At 45.4% G+C, this 26,010-nt stretch overlaps 1 protein-coding gene across 2 annotated transcripts; it reads right to left on the bottom strand.

Moving 5' to 3' along the window:
- Positions 1-3,852: 3,852 nt before the first annotated feature.
- Positions 3,853-25,938, bottom strand: LOC115081423 (protein turtle homolog A-like). Of its 2 annotated transcripts, XM_029585879.1 has the most exons (7): positions 25,813-25,938; positions 22,096-22,410; positions 10,605-10,907; positions 9,853-10,173; positions 8,397-8,684; positions 7,417-7,519; positions 3,853-5,814 (listed from the first exon to the last, which is right to left on the bottom strand). In XM_029585879.1, the coding sequence occupies exons 1-7, from the start codon at positions 25,865-25,867 to the stop codon at positions 5,811-5,813; spliced, it is 1,389 nt and encodes a 462-aa protein (XP_029441739.1). In that variant the 5' UTR covers positions 25,868-25,938; the 3' UTR covers positions 3,853-5,810. The 2 variants fall into 2 exon arrangements, with proteins under 2 accessions (XP_029441739.1, XP_029441740.1); XM_029585880.1 differs by lacking the exon at positions 9,853-10,173.
- Positions 25,939-26,010: the final 72 nt, after the last annotated feature.

The following is a 26,010-nucleotide window of genomic DNA, read 5'->3' as shown; positions in this document are numbered from 1 at the left end:
GACATCCCAGCTTCTCCGTCTAGAACAATGCACTACTACCTTTAAAATAAAACTCAAAACTTGGCTCTTCAGTCAAGCCTTTACTTAATCCTCAACTCGACCCTTCCTTTATAGACACCTACATAGACAATCCTAATCTCGCTTCTCCCTTTCTGATCTACTGATACTGACATGCGACTTCTTAAGTTTATCTGCAATTTCCTGTAATTTATATTGTATTGTTATTCCTTGTCATCTCTCGTTTTTTGTTATTCAAATTTAGTCTATTGTTATCTGCACACTTAAAGTATGTTTTTACCCTTTTAAGTATGCTTATTGCTCAGTTGCAACCCTTGATACCAGTTTAATTATCCCTTGTTCGATGTAACGCATTCGTTTAATGCTGTTTCTCGTTCACTGTAAACCGATCTGATATGTTCTTTTGCACATGAATGTCGGTATAGAAAAGGTTAAAATAAACAAATAAATAAATAAATGTTGTATCATTGAAACTGTTGCAAACCCATAAATGAAACAGTAATTTCATTTAGCAGAATAACTGTTAACTAGCGCGGCATAAGTTAAAATTCCTCTGTTTTCAGAAAACAGTATTGAGCATAAGTCATAAATTATTCCTTAAAGAAAACAACATTTAGTTCATATCATGTAGAGACAATTTGAAAGACCTAAGCTGCCGGTGTAATGAGGCAGTAGAGATTTGTACACTAGAGTTGTTCGTCACAGTATCTGAAAGGTTTTTATGTTGCATTTTTGGAACTAGATACTGTTGCAAACCCATAAATGAAACAGTAATTTTATTCACTGAATCAGTCTCCCTGAATGTTGTTCCCTTAAGTTATATTTGCATGACAGATTTTTCTGTGAAATGTGCTGTTATGTGCAGCTTAATTGCAGCACACTAGTTTAGACAAACTGTGGATAGAAAGATCTCCTGAGATAATTCCTTATTTCTATTTTGGACCATTAGGTTTAGAGAATGTCTCCGTATAAAATAGATATAGGATCTGGAAGGAGCTTTGCCTACTTATGAGTATTGTATAAATATCAAAAGGGAGTTGCAAATCATTATTTAAACATAAGTTTAGATATATTTATTTATTTGGAACTTTTATATACCGACATTCATGTGCAAAAGTACATATCATATCGGTTTACAGCGAAACGAGAGAAGCGTAAACGAATGTGTCACATCGAACAAGGGTTACGGGAACTGGGATCAAATTTACAAATAAATACTATGTTCTTCCTGATACATAACAGGGTGGCAAAAACTAACTTAGAAAAGATATCATAAAGGAAAGATATCATAAAGGAAAAGATATCATAAAGGAAAGATATGCTGTAGAGGGTGTGTCCCTCTTTAGAATAAGATTAATTGTCTTTACCAAAGAGTTCTACAGGACTGTTTCATCCTATTGTGATCTGTCCATTTCAAAATATGACGGATTGGTGTCCTGTAATTGTGTAGTGTGTTTCTATAGGGGTGTGGTTGGTTCTCCATTTTCTTTCTATTTATCTGAGGGTGCGTTTCATGTTTTTTAGTTCAGGTGTGTACCATGTATTATTGTTACGATTGAGGGGTTTTATTTCCTTGGTTATTAGGGGGCAGTGCTCGTTGGCTATATTGTTAGTGATGGGGTTCCAAGATGAAAGAGCAGATTCAGTGTCGGTTAGGTCTAGGCTCTTTAATGCGACTGGTAGACTGACGATCAGGTCGTCAGACTTACAGGTTTTTCTGAATTGGATTGTAGAAGTGTGATTGGGTGAGGGGATGTCGGTTTGGTTAATGGCGAAATTTGCGTGAATGAGGGTGTGATCGGACCATGGGACGGGTGTGCATGTGGGTTGGTTCGATGTTTGTATGTGTCGGTTCATGAAAATGAGGTCTAAAGAGTGACTTGCTTTGTGTGTGGAGGAGTTTATGATTTGTTTGAACCCCGTTGCTGTTAGGGTGGTAAGGATGGCTTCACAGTTGGGGAATAGGGGAGAGGTATCTACGTGTAGGTTGAAGTCACCAAGGATGATGGCAGGGGTTTCTATGTCAATGTTTTCAGTGATGAATTCAGTTAGAGGGGAGGCATTTTGTTCTAGCAGTCCTGGAGGGGTGTAGACTAGCATAATTTGCAGATGATTGGATTTAAAGTAGGCTATTTCGAATTGAGGTTCTCAGTGTATGGTCTGAAGTCTTATTTCGAGTTCTTTTTTTGAGGCTAAGATTAGTTCACCTCCTCTTCTCTTGCTCCTTGGGATGGAGATAATATCATAGAGGTGAGTGGGAAGCTGGTTGGTCAGGACTGTGTTTGTTTGTTTGAGCCACGTTTCAGTGATGGCGCAAATGTCAAGCTTGTTGTCAGTTAAGATGTCGTGTAGGATTGGAATTTTTTTTTACAAGAGATTGTGCATTGAATAGTATCAGTGAGAAAAGTGTAAGGCCAAGCAGCTGTGTGATAGGGGATATCAGAATTGGAATTAATTACCTATGGTGAATGGCTAGTCTTCTTGAAGGAAACATGTGGACAAGGGATTGAGGTTTGCTTTTGAGGATTTGCTTTGTTTCCATGTTGGGTTGCTCTTCAGGGAATGATTGATGGGGGTGGTTGCTGGAGGTAGTCTCGGGGTTTGTGCTTGTGTGAGGAGGGGCGGTAGTGTATTCGGAATTGGGATAGAAGGGGGCGGTGTGTGATTTGTGGGATATTGTGAATAATGGGAGTGTTATGGAGAGGGAGAGGGAGGGGAGGCCAATGAAGGAGGTGGTGTCGATTATGCTAGAGAGGTATTGTTTGAGATAGGATTCGGGCTTACGGTGAAATTACAGGAGGCGGGCAGGGGTTTGTGGGAGTGAGGAAATGTGTGCAGGATAAGATGAGATGCTGGCGGGGGGGGGTGGGGGAAAGAGAGGAGGAGGTTAGTGACTAAATTAATAAGAGCAGAGAGAAGGGAGCGAATGGAGCAGCCCAAAGGGGCGCACGGGCCCCTTGGTCGCGCTCCTTCGGCGTGCGGCACCTACAGCTCACCGGCGCGGTTTAAATCGATCTGTCCCTCAGCGCGTCTGTGACGAGGTGAGTGGGCAGAGACTTACTGATCCGGGGTTCGGACAGGAAAGGAGAATTGGTTCTTACCTGCTAATATTCGTTCCTGAAGTACTCCGGATCAGCCCAGAGACCCATCCTCTTCTTTCGAAAGACTTCCTCGCTTTTGGATGTTGCTGAGATGGTATGTGACATATTCAGAGTTATGGGATGTGAACATAGTTTTAATATGTTCTTTGCTTTGAGACAAAGCGGTCTAGTTTTAGGGGACTCCAGCTTTGAGTCTCTGCTCGCCAAGAGTTTATTGGGATTTCTTAGACATTTTGGCTTGGGTACAGGTCAATATTGAGGGACTGCAGGTGGCACTCTCAATTATGTAGCAGTGCCTCAAAGTTTAGTGTTCTCTGTCTCCATCTACTGGCAGGGATGCATAAACCCATTCATCTGGACGGATCCGTGGTACTACAAGAACAAAAATTTACTGTTTTCTTAATATCCTGTAGTGTGCAACTGTGGCCATAGGAGTTGGCCGTACTGAGGGGTATTGTTTGTGCTCAGCTGAAATAAACCACTCTTGGAGCCCTGCTCATGACTCACCAAGGGACGGGAGTTGGTCCAAAGTCCTGCGGGGACCCGATAGTTGGGAGGGGGGGGGCCGGAGAGCTGAGTAAAGACTCAGAGAGTTGGGGCAGGACTTGTGTGTTAAATTCTTTCATTCCAGGCGGATCAGTTTGAGGACGAGAAGGACTGCACCAGAGGCCTGACTCCGAAGGCATATCAGAATTTTGGGAGGGGGAAAGGAATTCCAATAAACAACCACAGAGTTAATTGTATGTTTTATTTAGTAAATATCCTGTTTATGCTTGATAAAGGTGACTAGATCCAAAGTCAAGTATTTCCCCTTCCAACACGTAAATACATCCCAAACCCCTTTACTTGGGTTGCTTCTTTGGCTCTCGTTGGAGGAGCTGGCAAGCGGGTAGAAGTAACAAATCTGCAATGAAATTGGTTTGCAAACGCTGGTGAAGTGAAGGACCAGGCTTGGCTCTTGAAACAAAATTAAAAAAAAAAAACCAACTATACAAAATAAATAATTCCCCAGGGGCTGAATGAGGTAGGCACTGCAGAATTATTCTCAAAGAGAAATCTCTCCCTTTCTGCCCTGGGGCAATATTTCGAGAGTTCCTCGCACACAGAGAGTAGCAGCCCTCGCCCCCATTTCAGGTTAAACCAAATAATCTTAACTCGTGTCTTTCTAGGCATGCAGATGTTTACGGTGCTTCCTTTGCGATTATCCTGCACCGCTGTTAGAAGGGGGCGGACATGTTTGGAAGCATCACGTGTGACATCACGGGCACATCCTGATATCTGACTGGTGCATGGTGACTTCACAGCTCCTGGGAACCAACTGGAGTCCACCGATGAGTGATGTCATTTGTTGCTAGGCCTAGCTGCTCCCAGGGACAACAATAACATCAATGCCAATGTAAATATTTTGCTCTTCAATGCAGGGAGATTGACCTCGTCAGCCATGACGTCTGTTGGCGTAATAAATACATTTCCCAGAGTGCAAACAACAATTCAAATGCTTTCAATACCAGCATTTATATGAAACAATTTTCTTAAATTAAACATAGATAAAGCAAGTGCAGAACATTATAAATAGCTATACATAGTGCAAGTCTCAGAGCCCCAAAGGATTTCATATCTGCTCCGATTCAGTAGATTTTTTTTTTCCAGCAGCCCGAACACCCCCCAGGGCACTCGGATTTAATGGGAAAATGTAAAAAATCTTTATGGGAGGGATCCATTGTAAAGATGGCCATTGGCACAGGCCCACCTCCAGCTTTGCTGATCTGGGCCCCAGTGCATTGTGGGACACGAGTTCTCATTGGCTGAACAGCGAAACAGGAGGGAGAAGGAGGAGCTAGCAATGCTGCCCAGGCTGAGAGAGATGGTAGTTCCAGATCCCCACCCTCCTCTTGGGACTCAGCCCTGAGAGAAAAGCAGTGCAAACACAAGTAATAAAAAAGTTTATAAAAGTAAGTGGAAGAAATATGTTTTTAAAACATTTTTTTTTTCTTTGTGAGGGGTTGAGGAAGGGCAGTAGTTGATGTGGGTTTTTTTTTGTTTTTCCCCTTTTTAAACCTTTTCTGAAAATGTGGCACAGCCGTTTTAATGCATTGAAAGAGATCTTCCAGATCTTTCAGGCCGGCCCGGTGCGCACATATTCTCTCTGGGTGGACAATAGGTTCTGGGTCTCAGCGGATTGCGAGCTCACCTCTATGGCTGCTCCCAGCAGCAGTTGCTGCTGGGAGCAGCCATTTATATTAGCAGCAGAGCATTCAATGATGTCACTTCCTGCTCCTGCTTCCCAGAGGGAAAGGAGGTTAAGGCAAGCACAAAATGGCTGCCCTCAGCAGCAGCAGCCAGGAAACCTTGTTCAGAGTCCCTTCGGATCTAGAACTCCTCACCAAGATTTGCTGCACTTTTGACCTTGGCTACAGAGTAAGCCGCCTTGAATTCTGGCTTCCCAAGTTTTTCCTTAGTGAAATCTCTACAGTCAGGACTGAAGCGGACGAAAATACAACATAACGGATACAATATGTGACTGGGTGTATCTAGCTCAGTTCCTGAAGTGGGCCCTTAATTCTGTGTCCATTTTTTTTTCTTTCTTGGCAGCATGTTGGTTCTGATAAAATGCTCTTGAGGCTTCCAGAAGGTTGGAGAAGGAACCGGTCCTTCCTGTAGGCTGCAGGGTCACTTCCCGACATTTTTTTTTTACCTGAAGTTGGGAAAACAATTAACAAGTGAATAGTATGAGATGTTTGCTTGTTTTATTTTTAATGCTGATGAATAAATCCACAGTGGGTATTTTTTTTGCCTTCCTCCCCTTTAAAAATGTTTCTTTGCATGCCTGGGGCTTAGGTAACAGGGCTGAGATCGGGGGCTGAAACGATTACAGTGGAAGGAGAGGGCTAGAAGAAGATGGGAGTCTAAAGTGAGAGGGGGAGGGGGGGGGGGTCTCACCTGAGCCACAGAAAGGGATATGTACTGCAGGTCTTAAGGGAGAATGCGAGCCTACCCTGTATCTGGGCCACTGCATCCAGGGCTGTCGCAGCCTGTCCCTTACAGCCTGGGCCATCTGCTAATCCTACCGCTGAGACAGATAAGGAAAGCTCAGGGAACCGACTAAGGTGCCTGATAGGGAGAGGCGTGGTCCCTTGTAGGCCATCTTTGATCTGGGCAACCCCCCCCCCCCCCCAGAAATCAATGATATCTTAAGGAAAATACAAATATTGTTTAGGTAGGATCTGTTTGCTCTGGTTGATATGGAGGGGGAGGGGGGCCTGTTCTTTTGCACTATTTCCCCTTTGAAAGTTGTATTAATTTCTATTGGGCGCATGAGTCCAAAAGTCCCTTCTCAACTCTACCTCCCGCCTCCCTCCCCGTGACACATACTGGCATAAATTTACCCGCCTAGCGGGATTTTTGAAAAGGGACCTTTTTTTTGCAAGCAAACCTTTGTTCTACTCCCAGAAGTCTCCCTGTGCCCAAATCAAAGATGGCCGCCAAGGACCTCAGAACTGCTCACAGGATGAGCTCAGTGAGTGCTTTATTTAATTTATTTAGTTATCTAAGTAATAGATAGATTAAATAAAATTAATGAAATAAATTCAAGAAATAAATACATCTAATTTAATTGTATTTATTTATCTAATCAATTGGCGGCTTCCTGGTGATTATTTCTCTATTTTCATATCCCCCCCTTTCCGATTTGCTCGGCCCAGGCATTGCAGAGCTGGTCCTCAGGCGGAGGGGGTGCGGGTGCGAGCCGGGCGTATTTGGGAACCCTGCCCTCCTGGGGCCTAAATTTGGTCATTAGGTGTGACCATTGCACGAGGGCTGGGAATTGCTCCCCCACCCACCCCAGGGGACTGCGAACGCTGTCTCCGTAGCTTCCCCCGGCTTCAGCCGGTCTAGGGGAGGCAGAAGTAAAAGCCAGGTCTCCATTTATGTTTTAATGTTAGACAGGGTCAGGTCCATAGTAAAAAAAAAACAACAACCCAAAAATCAACGCGCCGAGGGCGTAAGGTACCCGAGTAACTTTATCCGGATATTCAGCAGCACTTAAAGTAACGCTGACGGTCTCTGGCTAAAATTTCCCAAGTAATATTAGAACAACGGTTCCACCGACTAGACTTAATCTGGCTAAGTTTAACCGTGCCCCGGGAAGGTCTCCAGCACCCCCAGCCCCTCGTTGCACGCGGGTACATTTTATGCCAGGATAAGAGATCTGTTAGCCGGACAAATCTTTTGAAGATGGACCTCGAATCCCCCACACCTACGAAATGCACTCCAAGGTGAGACTGACCCTAAAGCTTACCGAGTGTGCAAGAAGCACTGAACAGAGAGGAGGAGGAGGAGGAGGAGGAGAGCCAAGATAGTGGCGCCTGAGCGGGGACCCTCTGCAACTCCGGAGTGCAGACCTGCAAACAGATGGAGGGAAAAAAAACAGCTCTTGAGGAATTAAATACTATTATTCTTTGTTTAAAAGAACCCAAGGCAAATGTAAACAAAAAAAAAATATATATATATATATGTGCTGGTAGCATCTAACTTAGCCTTGGCTTTGCCAAGAGACTTCACGCAGGCCACGACTCGGCTTTAGCTACCAGATGGCTGCAGATGCTCAGGCACAGTCTGAGAGCCCTTCGTGGGTTTTCACCCACTGCGGGCTGGGACTTCTCTAGATCCTGCTTGTCTCAGAACGGGGGCCTCCCAGACCTGTCCTGGGGGTCGCCCACAGCCAGCCGGGTTCTCAGGATTATCCACAAGGAGATAAATTTGTGTGTCACAGAGACTGGGCGAGGGCAATATTCAAAACAAGACATGTAAATGGCTAACTCAAAGTTAGATGGATAACAGGGAGTTAGATGGGTGCATTTCCCCATTTAGATGGATAACTTGTGAGTCATCCATCTAAATGGCTTTGAATATTGGCCTCTGTACATGCAAACTTATCTCATGTGGATATCCTGAAATCATAGTTCTTTTAGAGCCAAGCTGGCCAGCTCCAGGTCCTCAAGGGCCACAAACAGGCCCAGTTTTCAGGATACCTGCAGTGAATATGCCTGAGATATATTTGCATATCATGGAGGCAGTGCATGCAAAATCTTTCACATGCGTGTTCACTGTGGATATCTTGACAACCTGATCTGTTTGTGGTTCTTGAGGACTGGAGCTGGCCACCCCTGGATCAGACTCTTAAAAAAAATAAAAAATAGTGGAACCAGTTAGTGATCGTGCTTCAGAAGCAGAAGAAGTGGTTTTGGGGATTGCCTGTTGCCACGGACGTTTGCTGACCTTTGAACCTGAGATGGTACTGCTGAGATGCTCTCTCCTCGCCTTCCGCAGTCAGGCTGCATCTCCAGGCCCCCTCAGCATCTGAGGGCTGAAGGTCCTGAATGACCAGCTGCAAGCTGCTGTTGGCTTGGATGACCTGGAAGCGTCCTGCAGTTCCGGGTGTCAAAGGGATCCCTCGGTTGTCGGCCCAGGCCAGAAAAACGTCACTGGAGTTCGGGTTATACACTACCGAGCAAGTCAGAGCGATGATGGAGCCGTTCTGCGGGGGACTGGAGGCGTCGGCAACCACTGAGAAGACAAATGAGAATTGTCAGAAATGGAAAATGAGAATATTCCTAACAACATTATCAGTGTTCAGAGAACAATTATTATTGCCAGCATCCAACTGAGGCACGGGGAGATAAAGAGACTCATCCCAAGGTCACAGATACATGCACAGCTTGTGACAGAGCTGGGGATTCGAGCTGAGATGGAGATAAATTGACTCGGCTTGAGGTCAGGCACAGAGAGTCAGTGACAGAGCAGGGGATTAGAACTGAGGCACAGGGATTACTGACAACAGTTAATCCCTAGAGGAGGTGGCTTTCATAACCAAGGCTGGTGGTGATGGTGCTCCTTCTCAACCACGGTCAACGACTGGCAATGCCAAAGGTAGCTATGCCGTCACGCACACCGTCCCCAGAGTCATACATTGTAGGAACACAACCGGGCTTCCATCTCCAGATTACTTCACTCGGAATAAATGTGATTGGCCCATGTTGACAGGCCCGTTGGCTCAGCAAACAGTCTGTGGTTTGATCTTCTGCTCCCCCCGGGTCGACTGAGGCTGAGAATGCCGCAGAGATGGCATTCACAGCCCCCCTGGCAGGGAGGGGGGAGTCCTGGGTGCCACCTAGTGGCCAGATTTAGATCCCACAGGCTCTGAATTCTAGAAGAAGACCTGGTACCTGGACTCCTGGCCTACGACTGCCACTGCAAATGACTGGACTGGGTGGGCTGAGAGAGGGGGAGGAGGGGAGAGGGGATCCCTGGCTGCTTGCGAATGAAGGCTCTCATGGTGCCAAGTATCAGCCCTGGTTCCGACTGAGCCTGGAAAGCTAACGGAGCAGGAGGAATCGGCCGGGATTGGTTGGACGGATGGGCAGTTTGGATGGGCCATGAGGGCTTTCGCTGCCGCCATGTTTCTGTGTTTCCGAGAAAAATAAACTGCGTCTCGCGCACGGGACCTGTCTGTCAGTCACCGTTCTGGGCAGGGTCACCAGGGAAGGCCGAGCATGTGTGGATTTGTAGTCCCAAATCTTTGTAAGAGAAACGGGGAAATACAAGTGCACGGAAACCCAGGACTCGGCCTGTCCCCTGAGGCGCTGCCACCCTTTGCCACTGTTACCAGAGCTTTTCGTTTCAAGAGCACGGGGAGCAGAGTCCTCCACCGCCACCCCCTCCCCCCCTTCCTCACCGGACAGGACGCCGACCCGGAAGCTCCTCACGAGGCTGGGCGAGCCGGAGGCATCGTGCGTCAAGCAGTGGTAGCCCCTGGCGTCCGCGGCCCGCACGCTGGGCAGGAGCAGCGTAGAATTGGGCAGTAGGAGCAGGTCCGCGCCGCATCGCGCGCATGTGGGGGGCCCGGAGGGGGGCGTGGTGGAGATGAGGTGGCTCACGGGGTCTCCGATCTCCCTGTATCCCCACTCCAGCAGCTCCCCCGGCTGCAGGAGCGAGGGCTCCAGGCAGGGAAGCAGCAGTCGGTGGCCTTCAGCGACGAAGAGCGTCTGAAGTGATCCTAGAAGGGTGGCGAGAAATATACCGAGAATTATCTGAGTGGCTACGGCAAAGCCAGTGCAGCCTAGATTCCCTTCCCTGCCACTCGTCTGCCCCACCCAATTTTCTGTTTTTCTTATAGGCATTCATCGGTGGAGGCAAAGATTCAGGTCTTAGAGCTGTACGCACTTAGATAGTTAAACCAATGTGAAGGTCCCGGTTCCAACCACTGGTATAGAAAAATCTATAAATAAATAAATTGCACCTAGTAGCACCATATATTTGTGCAAGGCGTAGGGATTATCCATTTCCTGTCTCTGCATAGTGCCCCATGCATCTGGTTTGTGCTGTACAAACTATAATGACAATTATTCAAAGAAACACAAATGTAATTAACATCTACAAAATCTGGCACCCAGAAAAAAAACAAACAAACAAAAAACGCAGGGCTACCTCTTACTGGGATGGCCACCTCTTGGACGGCTTGGGTTTGCTGGTTGACGGAGAGGATGCACTTCCACTTCCTCCTGTGGTCGGCCTGCTGGACGGTGACCTTCAGGTTGGAGAAGGTGCCGCCGGGCTGGGTGCTGTACCGTCCCGCCTGCTCCTTGATCGGCTGCCAGTGGCTGTCGGTCCAGCTCACCTCCGCCCCCTGGGGGTTCCGGGTGCACCGGTTCTCATCTACGTCGCAGGTCATGGAGCACCGCATGAGCACGTGAGAGCCTTCCCCAACGGGACCCCTGGGGAGAATTCTGACTGCAAAAAAACCCCAAAAACCTGATAACTGGGACCTACATTTCACAGTTCACATCATGCACGACCCAGAGCATCTTACAAAACCCGAGCAGGCTCCAGCGCAGCTGAGAAGACTGGAGGTTGCGAAATTCCGGTAATGATGAGACCAGAGGAGCTTACAAGGATCCCTCATGGAAGAGATTACGTTTTAGCCGGACCAGAGAGGGAGGAGAGGGGCAAATTGTAAAAAAAAACAAAACAAGGTCAAGGAATTTACGACCTGAATGAGAACCATATCCTTTGAAAAAGACCCTGAAAAACCACCCAAAAGGGAGTGAAGTCGCTGAAAGGGAACTGGTTCATGCGAAAAGTGATAAAGCCGCATGGGTTAAGCTCTAAGGGAGGGAGCGGGGAATAATCAGAGCAGGCCCAGACACTAAAGAAATCTGCAAAAGTAAAATCAGAATTAGTTATGTACAGACAGGAAAAAGAAAAGATCTAAGAGGGAACTAAGTAAGTGTTATAAATACACGGACCACTTTGTAACACTTCCTTCCGGTAGTTTCCTCTGGGGTCTTCTATTTTTTTCCTGTCTGTACCTAACCGATTTTTTATTTTATTATGGCAGTGATTTCTTTAGTGTCTCAGCCTGCTCTGTCTTTAGTACGCGGCTCTCTCCGGACACCTTTTAGCTTAACACAGGCGTTTTTCTATCCGTGGCACTAACATTCCCTTTCAGGTCCTTTTCCAGCTTCCAGTCAGTGACTTAGTTCCCCATCAGGTCCTCTTTCACTGTCTTTTTCCTTTCCCCCAAGGCATGAGTTTCCTTTCAGGTCGTCATCCAAGGTCTCTTGCTTTCTCTCCCCCCCCCCCCTCCCAATGCTTCAGTTCTCTTTCAGGTCGTCCTCCCTTACCCCTGTTTTTACGGCTTGTTCAGGTTCATATTGTTCTACATGCGCCGACCCTGCTCGCCTTGCATTGACTCATCCCCTTCGTGCGTTTTGCTGCCGTTTTTTTTTTGTGTTTTTTTTTTTTAAATAATTCCTCTTTAAAACTGTCCAGCTACAGAGCGAGTGTCTCCCTCTAGCGGAGTAACTCAGTACTGCACGTGCGCCTTTAATTCTTTATCCTTTTTGTTACTTTGGATTTCCTCAAAAATCCTTTTATTATTGTTTTTTGGGGGGTTTTTACAATACTTTGAAAACGGGCTTTGTTAATCGTGTGTAGCTCTGTATGTATCTATACTCTGTCTATATTTTCAGAGCAGGCTGAGATACTAAAGAAATCAGCAAAAGTAAAATCAGAATTAGTTATGTACAGATAGGAAAAATAAAAGACCTAAGAGGGAACTAAGTAAGTGTTATAAATACACGGACCACTTTGTAACACTTACTTACGGTAGTTTCCTCTGGGGTCTTCTATTTTTTTCCTGTCTGTACCTAACCGATTTTTTATTTTATTATGGCAGTGATTTCTTTAGTGTCTCAGCCTGCTCTGTCTTTAGTACGCGGCTCCCTCCGGACACCTTTGAGCTTAACACAGGCGTTTTTCTATCCGTGGCACTAACATTCACTTTCAGGTCCTTTTCCAGCTTCCAGTCAGTGACTTAGTTCCCCATCAGGTCGTCTTTCAGTGTCTGTTTCCTTTCAGGTCGTCATCCAAGGTCTCTTGCTTTCTCTTCCCCCCCTCCCAATGCTTCAGTTCTCTTTCAGGTCGTCCGCCCTTACCCCTGTTTTTACGGCTTGTTCAGGTTCATATTGTTCTACATGCGCCGACCCTGCTCGCACCGCATTGGCTCATCCCCTTCGTGCGTTTTGCCGCGGTTTTTTTTAAATAATTCCTCTTTAAAACTGTCCAGCTACAGAGCGAGTGTCTCCCTCTAGCGGAGTAACTCAGTACTGCACGTGCGCCGTTAATTCTTTATCCTTTTTTTTACTTTGGATTTCCTCAAAAATCCTTTTATTTTTGTGTTGTTTTTGGGGTTTTTTTTTACAATACTTTGAAAACGGGCTTTGTTAATCGTGTGTAGCTCTTTATGTATCTATACTCTGTCTATATTTTCAGAGCAGGCTGAGATACTAAAGAAATCAGCAAAAGTAAAATCAAAATTAGTTATGTACAGACAGGAAAAATAAAAGACCTAAGAGGGAACTAAGTAAGTGTTATAAATACACGGACCACTTTGTAACACTTATTTACCTAATTTCCTCTTAGGTGTTCTATTTTTTTCCTGTCTGTACCTAACCGATTTTTTATTTTATTATGGCAGTGATTTCTTTAGTGTCTCAGCCTGCTCTATCTTTAGTACGCGGCTCCCTCCGGACACCTTTCAGCTTAACACAGGCGTTTTTCTATCCGTGGCACTAACATTCCCTTTCAGGTCCTTTTCCAGCTTCCAGTCAGTGACTTAGTTCCCCCTCAGGTCCTCTTTCACTGTCTTTTTCCTTTCCCCCAAGGCATGAGTTCCTTTCAGGTCGTCATACAAGGTCTCTTGCTTTCTCTCCCCCCCCTCCCAATGCTTCAGTTCTCTTTCAGATCGTCCGCCCTTACCCCTGTTTTTACGGCTTGTTCAGGTTCATATTGTTCTACATGCGCCGACCCTGCTCGCACCGCATTGGCTCATCCCCTTCGTGCGTTTTGCTGCCGTTTTTTTTTTTGTGTTTTTTTTTTTTAATAATTCCTCTTTAAAACTGTCCAGCTACAGAGCGAGTGTCTCCCTCTAGCGGAGTAACTCAGTACTGCACGTGCGCCGTTAATTCTTTATCCTTTTTTTTACTTTGGATTTCCTCAAAAATCCTTTTATTTTTGTGTTGTTTTTGGTTTTTTTTTTACAATACTTTGAAAACGGGCTTTGTTAATCGTGTGTAGCTCTTTATGTATCTATACTCTGTCTATATTTTCAGAGCAGGCTGAGATACTAAAGAAATCAGCAAAAGTAAAATCAAAATTAGTTATGTACAGACAGGAAAAATAAAAGACCTAAGAGGGAACTAAGTAAGTGTTATAAATACACGGACCACTTTGTAACACTTACTTACCTAATTTCCTCTTAGGTGTTCTATTTTTTTCCTGTCTGTACCTAACCGATTTTTTATTTTATTATGGCAGTGATTTCTTTAGTGTCTCAGCCTGCTCTGTCTTTAGTACGCAGCTCTCTCCGGTCACCTTTCAGCTTAACACAGGCGTTTTTCTATCCGTGGCACTAACATTCCCTTTCAGGTCCTTTTCCAGCTTCCAGTCAGTGACTTAGTTCCCCATCAGGTCCTCTTTCACTGTCTTTTTCCTTTCCCCCAAGGCATGAGTTTCCTTTCAGGTCGTCATACAAGGTCTCTTGCTTTCTCTCCCCCCCCTCCCAATGCTTCAGTTCTCTTTCAGGTCGTCCTCCCTTACCCCTGTTTTTACGGCTTGTTCAGGTTCATATTGTTCTACATGCGCCGACCCTGCTCGCCTTGCATTGACTCATCCCCTTCGTGCGTTTTGCTGCCGTTTTTTTTTTGTGTTTTTTTTTTTTTAATAATTCCTCTTTAAAACTGTCCAGCTGCAGAGCGGGTGTCTCCCTCTAGCGGAGTAACTCAGTACTGCACGTGCGCCTTTAATTCTTTATCCTTTTTGTTACTTTGGATTTCCTCAAAAATCCTTTTATTATTGTTTTTGGGTTTTTTTACAATACTTTGAAAACGGGCTTTGTTAATCGTGACTAGCTCTGTATGTATCTATACTCTGTCTATATTTTCAGAGCAGGCTGAGATACTAAAGAAATCAGCAAAAGTAAAATCAGAATTAGTTATGTACAGACAGGAAAAAGATAAGACCTAAGAGGGAACTAAGTAAGTGTTATAAATACACGGAGCACTTTGTAACACTTCCTTACTGTAGTTTCCTCTGGGGTCTTCTATTTTTTTCCTGTCTGTACCTAACCGATTTTTTATTTTATTATGGCAGTGATTTCTTTAGTGTCTCAGCCTGCTCTGTCTTTAGTACGCGGCTCCCTCCGGACACCTTTGAGCTTAACACAGGCGTTTTCTATCCGTGGCACTAACATTCACTTTCAGGTCCTTTTCCAGCTTCCAGTCAGTGACTTAGTTCCCCATCAGGTCGTCTTTCAGTGTCTGTTTCCTTTCAGGTCGTCATCCAAGGTCTCTTGCTTTCTCTCCCCCCCCTCCCAATGCTTCAGTTCTCTTTCAGGTCGTCCGCCCTTACCCCTGTTTTTACAGCTTGTTCAGGTTCATATTGTTCTACATGCGCCGACCCTGCTCGCACCGCATTGGCTCATCCCCTTCGTGCGTTTTGCCGCGGTTTTTTTTAAATAATTCCTCTTTAAAACTGTCCAGCTACAGAGCGAGTGTCTCCCTCTAGCGGAGTAACTCAGTACTGCACGTGCGCCGTTAATTCTTTATCCTTTTTTTTTACTTTGGATTTCCTCAAAAATCCTTTTATTTTTGTGTTGTTTTTGGTTTTTTTTTTACAATACTTTGAAAACGGGCTTTGTTAATCGTGTGTAGCTCTTTATGTATCTATACTCTGTCTATATTTTCAGAGCAGGCTGAGATACTAAAGAAATCAGCAAAAGTAAAATCAGAATTAGTTATGTACAGACAGGAAAAATAAAAGACCTAAGAGGGAACTAAGTAAGTGTTATAAATACACGGACCACTTTGTAACACTTACTTACCTAATTTCCTCTTAGGTGTTCTATTTTTTTCCTGTCTGTACCTAACCGATTTTTTATTTTATTATGGCAGTGATTTCTTTAGTGTCTCAGCCTGCTCTGTCTTTAGTACGCAGCTCTCTCCGGTCACCTTTTAGCTTAACACAGGCGTTTTTCTATCCGTGGCACTAACATTCCCTTTCAGGTCCTTTTCCAGCTTCCAGTCAGTGACTTAGTTCCCCATCAGGTCCTCTTTCACTGTCTTTTTCCTTTCCCCGAGGCATGAGTTTCCTTTCAGGTCGTCATACAAGGTCTCTTGCTTTCTCTCCCCCCCCTCCCAATGCTTCAGTTCTCTTTCAGGTCGTCCGCCCTTACCCCTGTTTTTACGGCTTGTTCAGGTTCATATTGTTCTACATGCGCCGACCCTGCTCGCCTTGCATTGACTCATCCCCTTCGTGCGTTTTGCTGCCGTTTTTTTTTTGTGTTTTTTTTTTTTTAATAATTCCTCTTTAAAACTGTCCAGCTGCAGAGCGGGTGTCTCCCTCTAGCGGAGTAACTCAGTACTGCACGTGCGCCTTTAATTCTTTATCCTTTTTGTTACTTTGGATTTCCTCAAAAATCCTTTTATTATTGTTTTTGGGTTTTTTTACAATACTTTGAAAACGGGCTTTGTTAATCGTGACTAGCTCTGTATGTATCTATACTCTGTCTATATTTTCAGAGCAGGCTGAGATACTAAAGAAATCAGCAAAAGTAAAATCAAAATTAGTTATGTACAGACAGGAAAAATAAAAGACCTAAGAGGGAACTAAGTAAGTGTTATAAATACACGGACCACTTTGTAACACTTACTTACCTAATTTCCTCTTAGGTGTTCTATTTTTTTCCTGTCTGTACCTAACCGATTTTTTATTTTATTATGGCAGTGATTTCTTTAGTGTCTCAGCCTGCTCTGTCTTTAGTACGCGGCTCCCTCCGGACACCTTTCAGCTTAACACAGGCGTTTTTCTATCCGTGGCACTAACATTCACTTTCAGGTCCTTTTCCAGCTTCCAGTCAGTGACTTAGTTCCCCCTCAGGTCCTCTTTCACTGTCTTTTTCCTTTTCCCCCAAGGCATGAGTTTCCTTTCAGGTCGTCATACAAGGTCTCTTGCTTTCTCTCCCCCCCCCCCCTCCCAATGCTTCAGTTCTCTTTCAGGTCGTCCGCCCTTACCCCTGTTTTTACGGCTTGTTCAGGTTCATATTGTTCTACATGCGCCGACCCTGCTCGCACCGCATTGGCTCCTCCCCTTCGTGCGTTTTGCTGCCGTTTTTTTTTTGTGTTTTTTTTTTTTTAATAATTCCTCTTTAAAACTGTCCAGCTACAGAGCGAGTGTCTCCCTCTAGCGGAGTAACTCAGTACTGCACGTGCGCCGTTAATTCTTTATCCTTTTTTTTACTTTGGATTTCCTCAAAAATCCTTTTATTTTTGTGTTGTTTTTGGTTTTTTTTTTACAATACTTTGAAAACGGGCTTTGTTAATCGTGTGTAGCTCTTTATGTATCTATACTCTGTCTATATTTTCAGAGCAGGCTGAGATACTAAAGAAATCAGCAAAAGTAAAATCAAAATTAGTTATGTACAGACAGGAAAAATAAAAGACCTAAGAGGGAACTAAGTAAGTGTTATAAATACACGGACCACTTTGTAACACTTACTTACCTAATTTCCTCTTAGGTGTTCTATTTTTTTCCTGTCTGTACCTAACCGATTTTTTATTTTATTATGGCAGTGATTTCTTTAGTGTCTCAGCCTGCTCTGTCTTTAGTACGCAGCTCTCTCCGGTCACCTTTCAGCTTAACACAGGCGTTTTTCTATCCGTGGCACTAACATTCCCTTTCAGGTCCTTTTCCAGCTTCCAGTCAGTGACTTAGTTCCCCATCAGGTCCTCTTTCACTGTCTTTTTCCTTTCCCCCAAGGCATGAGTTTCCTTTCAGGTCGTCATACAAGGTCTCTTGCTTTCTCTCCCCCCCCTCCCAATGCTTCAGTTCTCTTTCAGGTCGTCCGCCCTTACCCCTGTTTTTACGGCTTGTTCAGGTTCATATTGTTCTACATGCGCCGACCCTGCTCGCCTTGCATTGACTCATCCCCTTCGTGCGTTTTGCTGCCGTTTTTTTTTTTGTGTTTTTTTTTTTTTAATAATTCCTCTTTAAAACTGTCCAGCTGCAGAGCGGGTGTCTCCCTCTAGCGGAGTAACTCAGTACTGCACGTGCGCCTTTAATTCTTTATCCTTTTTGTTACTTTGGATTTCCTCAAAAATCCTTTTATTATTGTTTTTGGGTTTTTTTACAATACTTTGAAAACGGGCTTTGTTAATCGTGACTAGCTCTGTATGTATCTATACTCTGTCTATATTTTCAGAGCAGGCTGAGATACTAAAGAAATCAGCAAAAGTAAAATCAGAATTAGTTATGTACAGACAGGAAAAAGATAAGACCTAAGAAGGAACTAAGTAAGTGTTATAAATACACGGAGCACTTTGTAACACTTACTTCCGGTAGTTTCCTCTGGGGTCTTCTATTTTTTTCCTGTCTGTACCTAACCGATTTTTTATTTTATTATGGCAGTGATTTCTTTAGTGTCTCAGCCTGCTCTGTCTTTAGTACGCGGCTCTCTCCGGACACCTTTCAGCTTAACACAGGCGTTTTTCTATCCGTGGCACTAACATTCACTTTCAGGTCCTTTTCCAGCTTCCAGTCAGTGACTTAGTTCCCCATCAGGTCGTCTTTCAGTGTCTGTTTCCTTTCAGGTCGTCATCCAAGGTCTCTTGCTTTCTCTCCCCCCCCTCCCAATGCTTCAGTTCTCTTTCAGGTCGTCCGCCCTTACCCCTGTTTTTACAGCTTGTTCAGGTTCATATTGTTCTACATGCGCCGACCCTGCTCGCACCGCATTGGCTCATCCCCTTCGTGCGTTTTGCCGCGGTTTTTTTTAAATAATTCCTCTTTAAAACTGTCCAGCTACAGAGCGAGTGTCTCCCTCTAGCGGAGTAACTCAGTACTGCACGTGCGCCGTTAATTCTTTATCCTTTTTTTTACTTTGGATTTCCTCAAAAATCCTTTTATTTTTGTGTTGTTTTTGGTTTTTTTTTTTACAATACTTTGAAAACGGGCTTTGTTAATCGTGTGTAGCTCTTTATGTATCTATACTCTGTCTATATTTTCAGAGCAGGCTGAGATACTAAAGAAATCAGCAAAAGTAAAATCAAAATTAGTTATGTACAGACAGGAAAAATAAAAGACCTAAGAGGGAACTAAGTAAGTGTTATAAATACACGGACCACTTTGTAACACTTACTTACCTAATTTCCTCTTAGGTGTTCTATTTTTTTCCTGTCTGTACCTAACCGATTTTTTATTTTATTATGGCAGTGATTTCTTTAGTGTCTCAGCCTGCTCTGTCTTTAGTACGCAGCTCTCTCCGGTCACCTTTTAGCTTAACACAGGCGTTTTTCTATCCGTGGCACTAACATTCCCTTTCAGGTCCTTTTCCAGCTTCCAGTCAGTGACTTAGTTCCCCATCAGGTCCTCTTTCACTGTCTTTTTCCTTTCCCCCAAGGCATGAGTTTCCTTTCAGGTCGTCATACAAGGTCTCTTGCTTTCTCTCCCCCCCCTCCCAATGCTTCAGTTCTCTTTCAGGTCGTCCGCCCTTACCCCTGTTTTTACGGCTTGTTCAGGTTCATATTGTTCTACATGCGCCGACCCTGCTCGCCTTGCATTGACTCATCCCCTTCGTGCGTTTTGCTGCCGTTTTTTTTTGTGTTTTTTTTTTTTTAATAATTCCTCTTTAAAACTGTCCAGCTGCAGAGCGGGTGTCTCCCTCTAGCGGAGTAACTCAGTACTGCACGTGCGCCTTTAATTCTTTATCCTTTTTGTTACTTTGGATTTCCTCAAAAATCCTTTTATTATTGTTTTTGGGTTTTTTTACAATACTTTGAAAACGGGCTTTGTTAATCGTGACTAGCTCTGTATGTATCTATACTCTGTCTATATTTTCAGAGCAGGCTGAGATACTAAAGAAATCAGCAAAAGTAAAATCAAATTAGTTATGTACAGACAGGAAAAATAAAAGACCTAAGAGGGAACTAAGTAAGTGTTATAAATACACGGACCACTTTGTAACACTTACTTACCTAATTTCCTCTTAGGTGTTCTATTTTTTTCCTGTCTGTACCTAACCGATTTTTTATTTTATTATGGCAGTGATTTCTTTAGTGTCTCAGCCTGCTCTGTCTTTAGTACGCGGCTCCCTCCGGACACCTTTCAGCTTAACACAGGCGTTTTTCTATCCGTGGCACTAACATTCACTTTCAGGTCCTTTTCCAGCTTCCAGTCAGTGACTTAGTTCCCCATCAGGTCCTCTTTCAACGTCTTTTTCCTTTTCCCCCAAGCCATGAGTTTCTTTTCAGGTCGTCAGCCAAGGTCTCTTGCTTTCTCTCCCCCCCCCTCCCCATGATTCAGTTCTCTTTCAGGTCGTCCGCCCTTACCCCTGTTTTTACGGCTTGTTCAGGTTCATATTGTTCTACATGCGCCGACCCTGCTCGCACCGCATTGGCTCATCCCCTTCGTGCGTTTTGCCGCGGGTTTTTGTTTTGTGTTTTTTAAATAATTCCTCTTTAAAACTGTCCAGCTGCAGAGCGGGTGTCTCCCTCTAGCGGAGTAACTCAGTACTGCACGTGCGCCTTTAATTCTTTAACCTTTTTGTTACTTTGGATTTCCTCAAAAATCCCTTTATTATTGTTTTGTTTTGGTTTTTTTACAGTATTTTGAAAACGGGCTTTGTTAATCGTGTGCCGCTCTGTATGTTTCTTTACTCTGTCTATATTTTATTTATGTGTATAAGCTTTTTCTACAGTAAATTTATATTTTTCAGGATACTCCAACTCTTTTGGTTTATACACTTTTATAAAGGAAGATTATAAAAGGGCTGTGCATGCGCCCAGAAACGTGCGTTTCTCGCCACCCACAAAAATACACGCCTAGGTTATAAAATGCTCTTTGTGCGTCCCCTTTAGGAGCTAGAGAGAGCCTCTTTATAAGGCTCAGTCTGATACTCTATTATATGGATCATTATAAGGGGGACACTTTCATTCGGGGTGTGTTTTTGGGAGGTGGGGTGGTGTTAAGACACATTCAGAGGTATCCATTGTAAAATTCACATCATTAAAGATTTTTTCGACCTCATAAGTGATGAAAATTCTAAAAAGAGGAGTTGATTTCTACACTGCAGTCTCTGCCAGCCGCATTGTACAGGTTAACTCCTTTTTATCACGAATAAGGTCAAAAGAATCGCCCCCTCGGGTCACTTACACCCACACGCTCCCGTGGGTCACTTACACCCACACACAAGGCTTTTAAAATCTACCTTACATTATGCATCACGACTCTGCAAGTATTTTTCATTTTGCCGCATTCTTCTAGATTCTGTTTCTGCCACTGTTCTATTTATAATTTAACTGTTCTTTAAATAAAAGTAAACTTGCTTCTTGGGGGTCCCTCCTGATGCAGCCCCCACGGCAAAACACGGCCGTGTTGAGGGACTGTAACTGCTTGGAAGGGTGGAATTGAGAAATAAATGTTACCCTATAGCCCTTGTCTTTTTGGGAAGAGTCACACACTTTGGACAGGTATCTTGCATTAATCTATGTATTTTCTGTGTCCTCGTGGTCACTCCACGTTCCTGGTGAGCTTAATGCTTAGGCATGGGAGAAGGGCTTGGGTGCTTGATTCATCATTGACCTCCTAAGTCTCAGAGGAGAGCGCTGGCCCCGGTGACTGAGTGGCAATGCACTCAGTCACCGGGTTCGATCTCCAAGTTGGGTCTCCTGTACCCTGTGTCTGCCTGAGCTAAAGATGCTTTGGAAGCAGCATTCCCGGCCTTAGGACCGTCGCTGCAATCACCAGACTGGGGACGGGGGGAGGAAGGGTCTATTAAAGTAGGGGAGATTCCATGGACCCAGGCTTCTGATTCCAGAATCCCAGTGCTGGTTCTGACCCAGCTGGAAGAAAACGGAGAAAGGAGGAACAGTCCCCTCTGCTGAAACAGCCCTATCAGCAGAGGGGGCTGAGGCCTGCAGTGTAACAGAATTTGGGATATGTTTGGGACAGGCATGGAGGGAAGTAGAAAAGTTTGAGAGGTCAAATAAAAGGCATGGGGAGTGGGACACTAGTGTTGATTTAAGCAGGGGATATTTCTATGCTCATTTACACAACATGGTAGAGAACCAGAGAGGAGGAGTCTAGACTGAGCCGTCTGGATGATCCAACTGTTCTTTACCTGCCACCATTTACTATGTTAATGTGTAGTCATTGATCATGGTCTACAAACTGTGGCCACTGTCCATAGTCCACCCGATAATAGCCATCCAAGCTCATGCTAACCTCCGAGCCTGACTCTGGTCAACCATTGACACCCTTGATAGACACTGACCATGGTCACCCACTGGCAAAAGCTAGCATTCACAGCGCCTAACCTTAACCCTATCCCTAAAGTGGATCTATCTCGACTGCTACCTTACAGACTCACCTGTCAGCAGAATCAGCGTCACCTGGTTCAGCAGAGGTTGGCTAGTGGGGGGATTGCGCTGGATACAGGTGTATATCCCGGCATCCTCTGGCTGCAGACCCTGGAGCTGAAGAGAGGAGTTGGAGAGAACCACCACTCTGCTGCGTTTGTCAGAAAGAGACGTGGTAAGCAAGCTCCCAGGATTCTGGGTCATGTGTGCAGGAGGGTCCTCTCCCGGCCGGTGGAAGCCCCATAGGATGGGCTCTGACCCTTGGCTGGACTTTCTCTCACAGGGGAAGAGGATGGACTGTCCCAGAGTGGAGTACATAACGTCGGCTGGAAATGGAAAGAGCTTTTGTTATTATCCTCCCGTGCTGTAAAGCACATGACTGAAACACTGAATTTATCCTTGTCCCAATTCCCTGAGGCACCCTGTCCTCAGTGCTTGGAGGTCACAGGCTATGCACCTCTGTGCCCCTTCCCTGAGCCCTCCACACCCTCAAAGTATAAAACAAACAAAAAAAAAACCCAAGGTGCTTTGAAAAGGTTTTTCTATGAAGCTAGACTGGGTACATGAAAGATCATTACAGCAATGAAATGGCACTGATCAGGCTTGTAGAAAGTATGTACATGGTCAAAAAGTATATTAAGGTTCGTTTTGCCTTCTGGCTCAATTTACAAGAAATCACATGACTTTCAAGAGTTCAATCTCATTAGCATATATGAAATAAAATTACAATGCCAACCAATTAGGAAAATATCATGCAAACAAATTAACTCCTTGGTGTGCAAATTAGAGGTGGTGTCCTATTTAACCCATTGTATCACTAACATTCTCTGAGACTGCTTCTGAATTGCCTTGCTGGTTATTGCACTCTCCGGGAACATTGCATTTCCTTGAACAAAGATCTTTCTTTTTTAGATGGCGATTTTAAGTGTTTATTTACAGCCCACAACAGGATGATGATGATGATGATGAATGATGACAATGATGAAGGAAACAGGAAAGAGCATCCTTGAAACCGTTTCCCGTTGCACTGACTCAGCAACATGGGGCAATCATTACTCATCGCCTGCGGTAACCAGGGGCCTGCGCGTGCTGACGCGGTGACAACAGCCACAAGTACCTTGGGGTGCTGATCTCGGGTAAAGAGAAAAAAAAATCTCCGCAGAGCTTAAATGGGTGGAGACATTTGCCAGTTAGAAAAAAATTCTTTCCTGACTTCAGATAGGCGATGGGAGCAAATTCAGATTTTAGATTTGATTACTCAGCTTTTCGAACCTGAGCTCTAGGTGACTTGCATTCTGGTACGGTAGGTAGATCCCTTCCCCAGAGGGCTTATAATGTAAAAGGGAACAATGTGCACTGAAATTCAGCACACGGTTTCTTAACGCACGCGCTATAGAAATGTAACTCCCGATTCAGTAAGCTTAAAAAATATATATTTCTATGCAAACCCGAGTTAACATGTGTGCTCGGTCTTTTGCATTGGCTGAACGGATGCACTCGCTCGTGCACTCTTCCAGCGTCAAACAACACTACTAAAGCAGCTTGTTGGCCATCTTATATTCGACAGTTGGATTTAGAAATGTGATGAACCATTGGAGACGGTATTCTCTTTTCATTGAAGAGGGAGAAGAAAAAGCAATCTCTCCGTCTGCTGGTGGCTTTCAAGTGACCAGAGAGCAGGTTTGAGGTCACACCGGCCTGGGGAACAGCAATGCAGAAAAGAGGCAGCGCTCCCGTTGAATCAAACTATCTCGACAGATTTCCGCAGACTTATTAGGGTGAATTCTCAGCACTATATGAAGTCGCTGCATGCGTCCAACCAGTTCACAGATGGCGTCAGCGTTGGCTTAAGAACATAAGAATAGCTCCGTCGAGCCCCAGCGTCCTGTCTCCGACAGTGGCAAAATCCAGGACGCAAGTACCCGGCGGATCCCATAAAGTAGATCTAATTTCTGTTACTCACTCCCTGAGAGAGCCAGAGGCTTCATTAGCTGGTTGCTGATGCGCTATGGACTTTTCCTCCAGGAACTTGTCCAAACTCCTTTTAAACCCTGCCGCCCTCACCACGTCCTCTGGCAATGGATTCCACTATATCAACTGGCTCACCTTTATCTATGTGCTTATTTGCACCTTCAAAATAGTCTAAAAGATTGGTAAGACAAGACTTAAAATAATGTTGACTCTTCCCCATTCAATCATGTCTATCTATAGGGCCAGTGATTTTGTTTTTAAGGACAGCTTCTACCGATCACAAGCCAGACATGCCGCAGTTTTGTTTTTTTTTAATCTTGTTCCTCTAAAATAAAAATAACCTCTGCGCTCCCTCCTCTTCCTCCTGCAACCACAACCGTGGCTTTTCCTGGCACACAAATCGTCTTTGGTGTGCATGCAAGATGATTTGTGGGCACGACTGCAGGAGGAAAGTGCCGTCTTATCTTACTGAAATTACATTTAACTGGGGGGGAGGGCGCGCTGAAGAGGTCTCCAGCCACCCAGTCCCTCGGGCCCCACATGGCGGGGGGACAAGGTCGGCTCCCGGCTGCCAGTGGAGCCCTCCTGCCCGTGGAGGGAGCAAGGTTCAGCCTCGGCAGGGCCGCGGGAAGAGAAAGCTCAGTGGGGCAGAGGAAAAGCTGCCCTCCCCTTTCTGTTTTCTACACAGAAACTTTCGGTTTTTTTGTGCTCGTAAATCCTATTTTATGCTCAGAAAACTCGCCTCGTGTGGGCAAAGCATGTTTCCAGCACACAAAAGCTGACTGCAGGTCCCAGCACCGGAGTCTGCCCACAAAGACTGACACAAGCGCTCAAAACGCGACTCCACCTCTGGCCAGGAGTAAGATTTCCAGCGCTAAAGGAAACCTGAGTTAAGCCAGCGCACCTCCCTGCATCGGGGGCGTAGCGATTAATGCCTTCAGTAGCTTACGATGCCCATGGGAGGGCGCTAAGCAAAGCGCACGGTTTGACGCCCATGTTGCGGTTTTTTTGTACGCAAAACTCCTCGCTACACTGGGAGTAAAACGTTTTGAGTGCACAAAAACCGTGCGCTCTACATCGGTCGCTAAGTTTGTACCTGAGGCGATGGAGGGTGAAGTGACCTGCCTGAGGTCACAAGGAGCAAAGCAGCCCTGGCTGCTCTCACCACCAGGTCACTCCTTCACGTTCTGGCGAGGACGCTCCCGCCGAGAAGCCGCTGCCATCGGTTTAACCTCCTTGAAAGAGAGAAAGCTTTTCCCATCTTTCAGCGCAGCTCCTGACGTGGGCAGAGCGGCCTCAAGAGTCAGCGTTTTCCATTGGCATCCACCCCCCCCCCCTCAAAGAGCCTGTACGTGCTGAAACCTCTCCCTACCCCCCCTGGCTGCACCTTTTCCGTCCCCGGAGCAGGCTGGGGAACAGGACCCCCTGGCTTTTCCTAATAAGTCTCTCCGGTTCTATTTAATGGTCCCACAGTTCAGTCTAAGGCAGGGGCGTTCAGGATGAAAGCCTTCCGTGCGCAGCCACCACAGGGATGGAATGACATAGGGGTGCCACCCTCATCGTGACAAGGAGGATTGATGTTGGCAGCCCCTTCCCTTTAGTTCTCGCAGACCGACGCAAAAGGGCAGGGTGCCCTCCTCCCCAGCCTGGCGCAGTCCATCTCCTTGCCCACCCCTGTAGGTTTTAGGAAGGGGGATGGAGTTCTGAGGACGGGAGAAAAAGGCGGGGGGTGGGTGGGGAAGGGGATCAGGACTCACCGTGGCTCCTGACCGGGAGAAACCCGCAGAGGAGGGCGAGCAGGACCAGCTCCATGGCGGCGAGGAGGAGGTGGGGGGTGAGAATCGAACGGTGCCCCCGCAGCTCTTACCGGGTCCCTGTCTGAATGAAAACAAAAGGAGGAAGAAGGTTCGCCTCCAGAATTAAAGAGGCAGCCGTTTCCTGTGTGGCCAGGAGGA

The sequence above is a fragment of the Rhinatrema bivittatum genome, unplaced genomic scaffold (genome assembly GCF_901001135.1).
Source record: "Rhinatrema bivittatum unplaced genomic scaffold, aRhiBiv1.1, whole genome shotgun sequence".
NCBI lineage: Eukaryota > Metazoa > Chordata > Amphibia > Gymnophiona > Rhinatrematidae > Rhinatrema > Rhinatrema bivittatum.
This window is presented reverse-complemented; position numbering and strand designations above follow the sequence as displayed.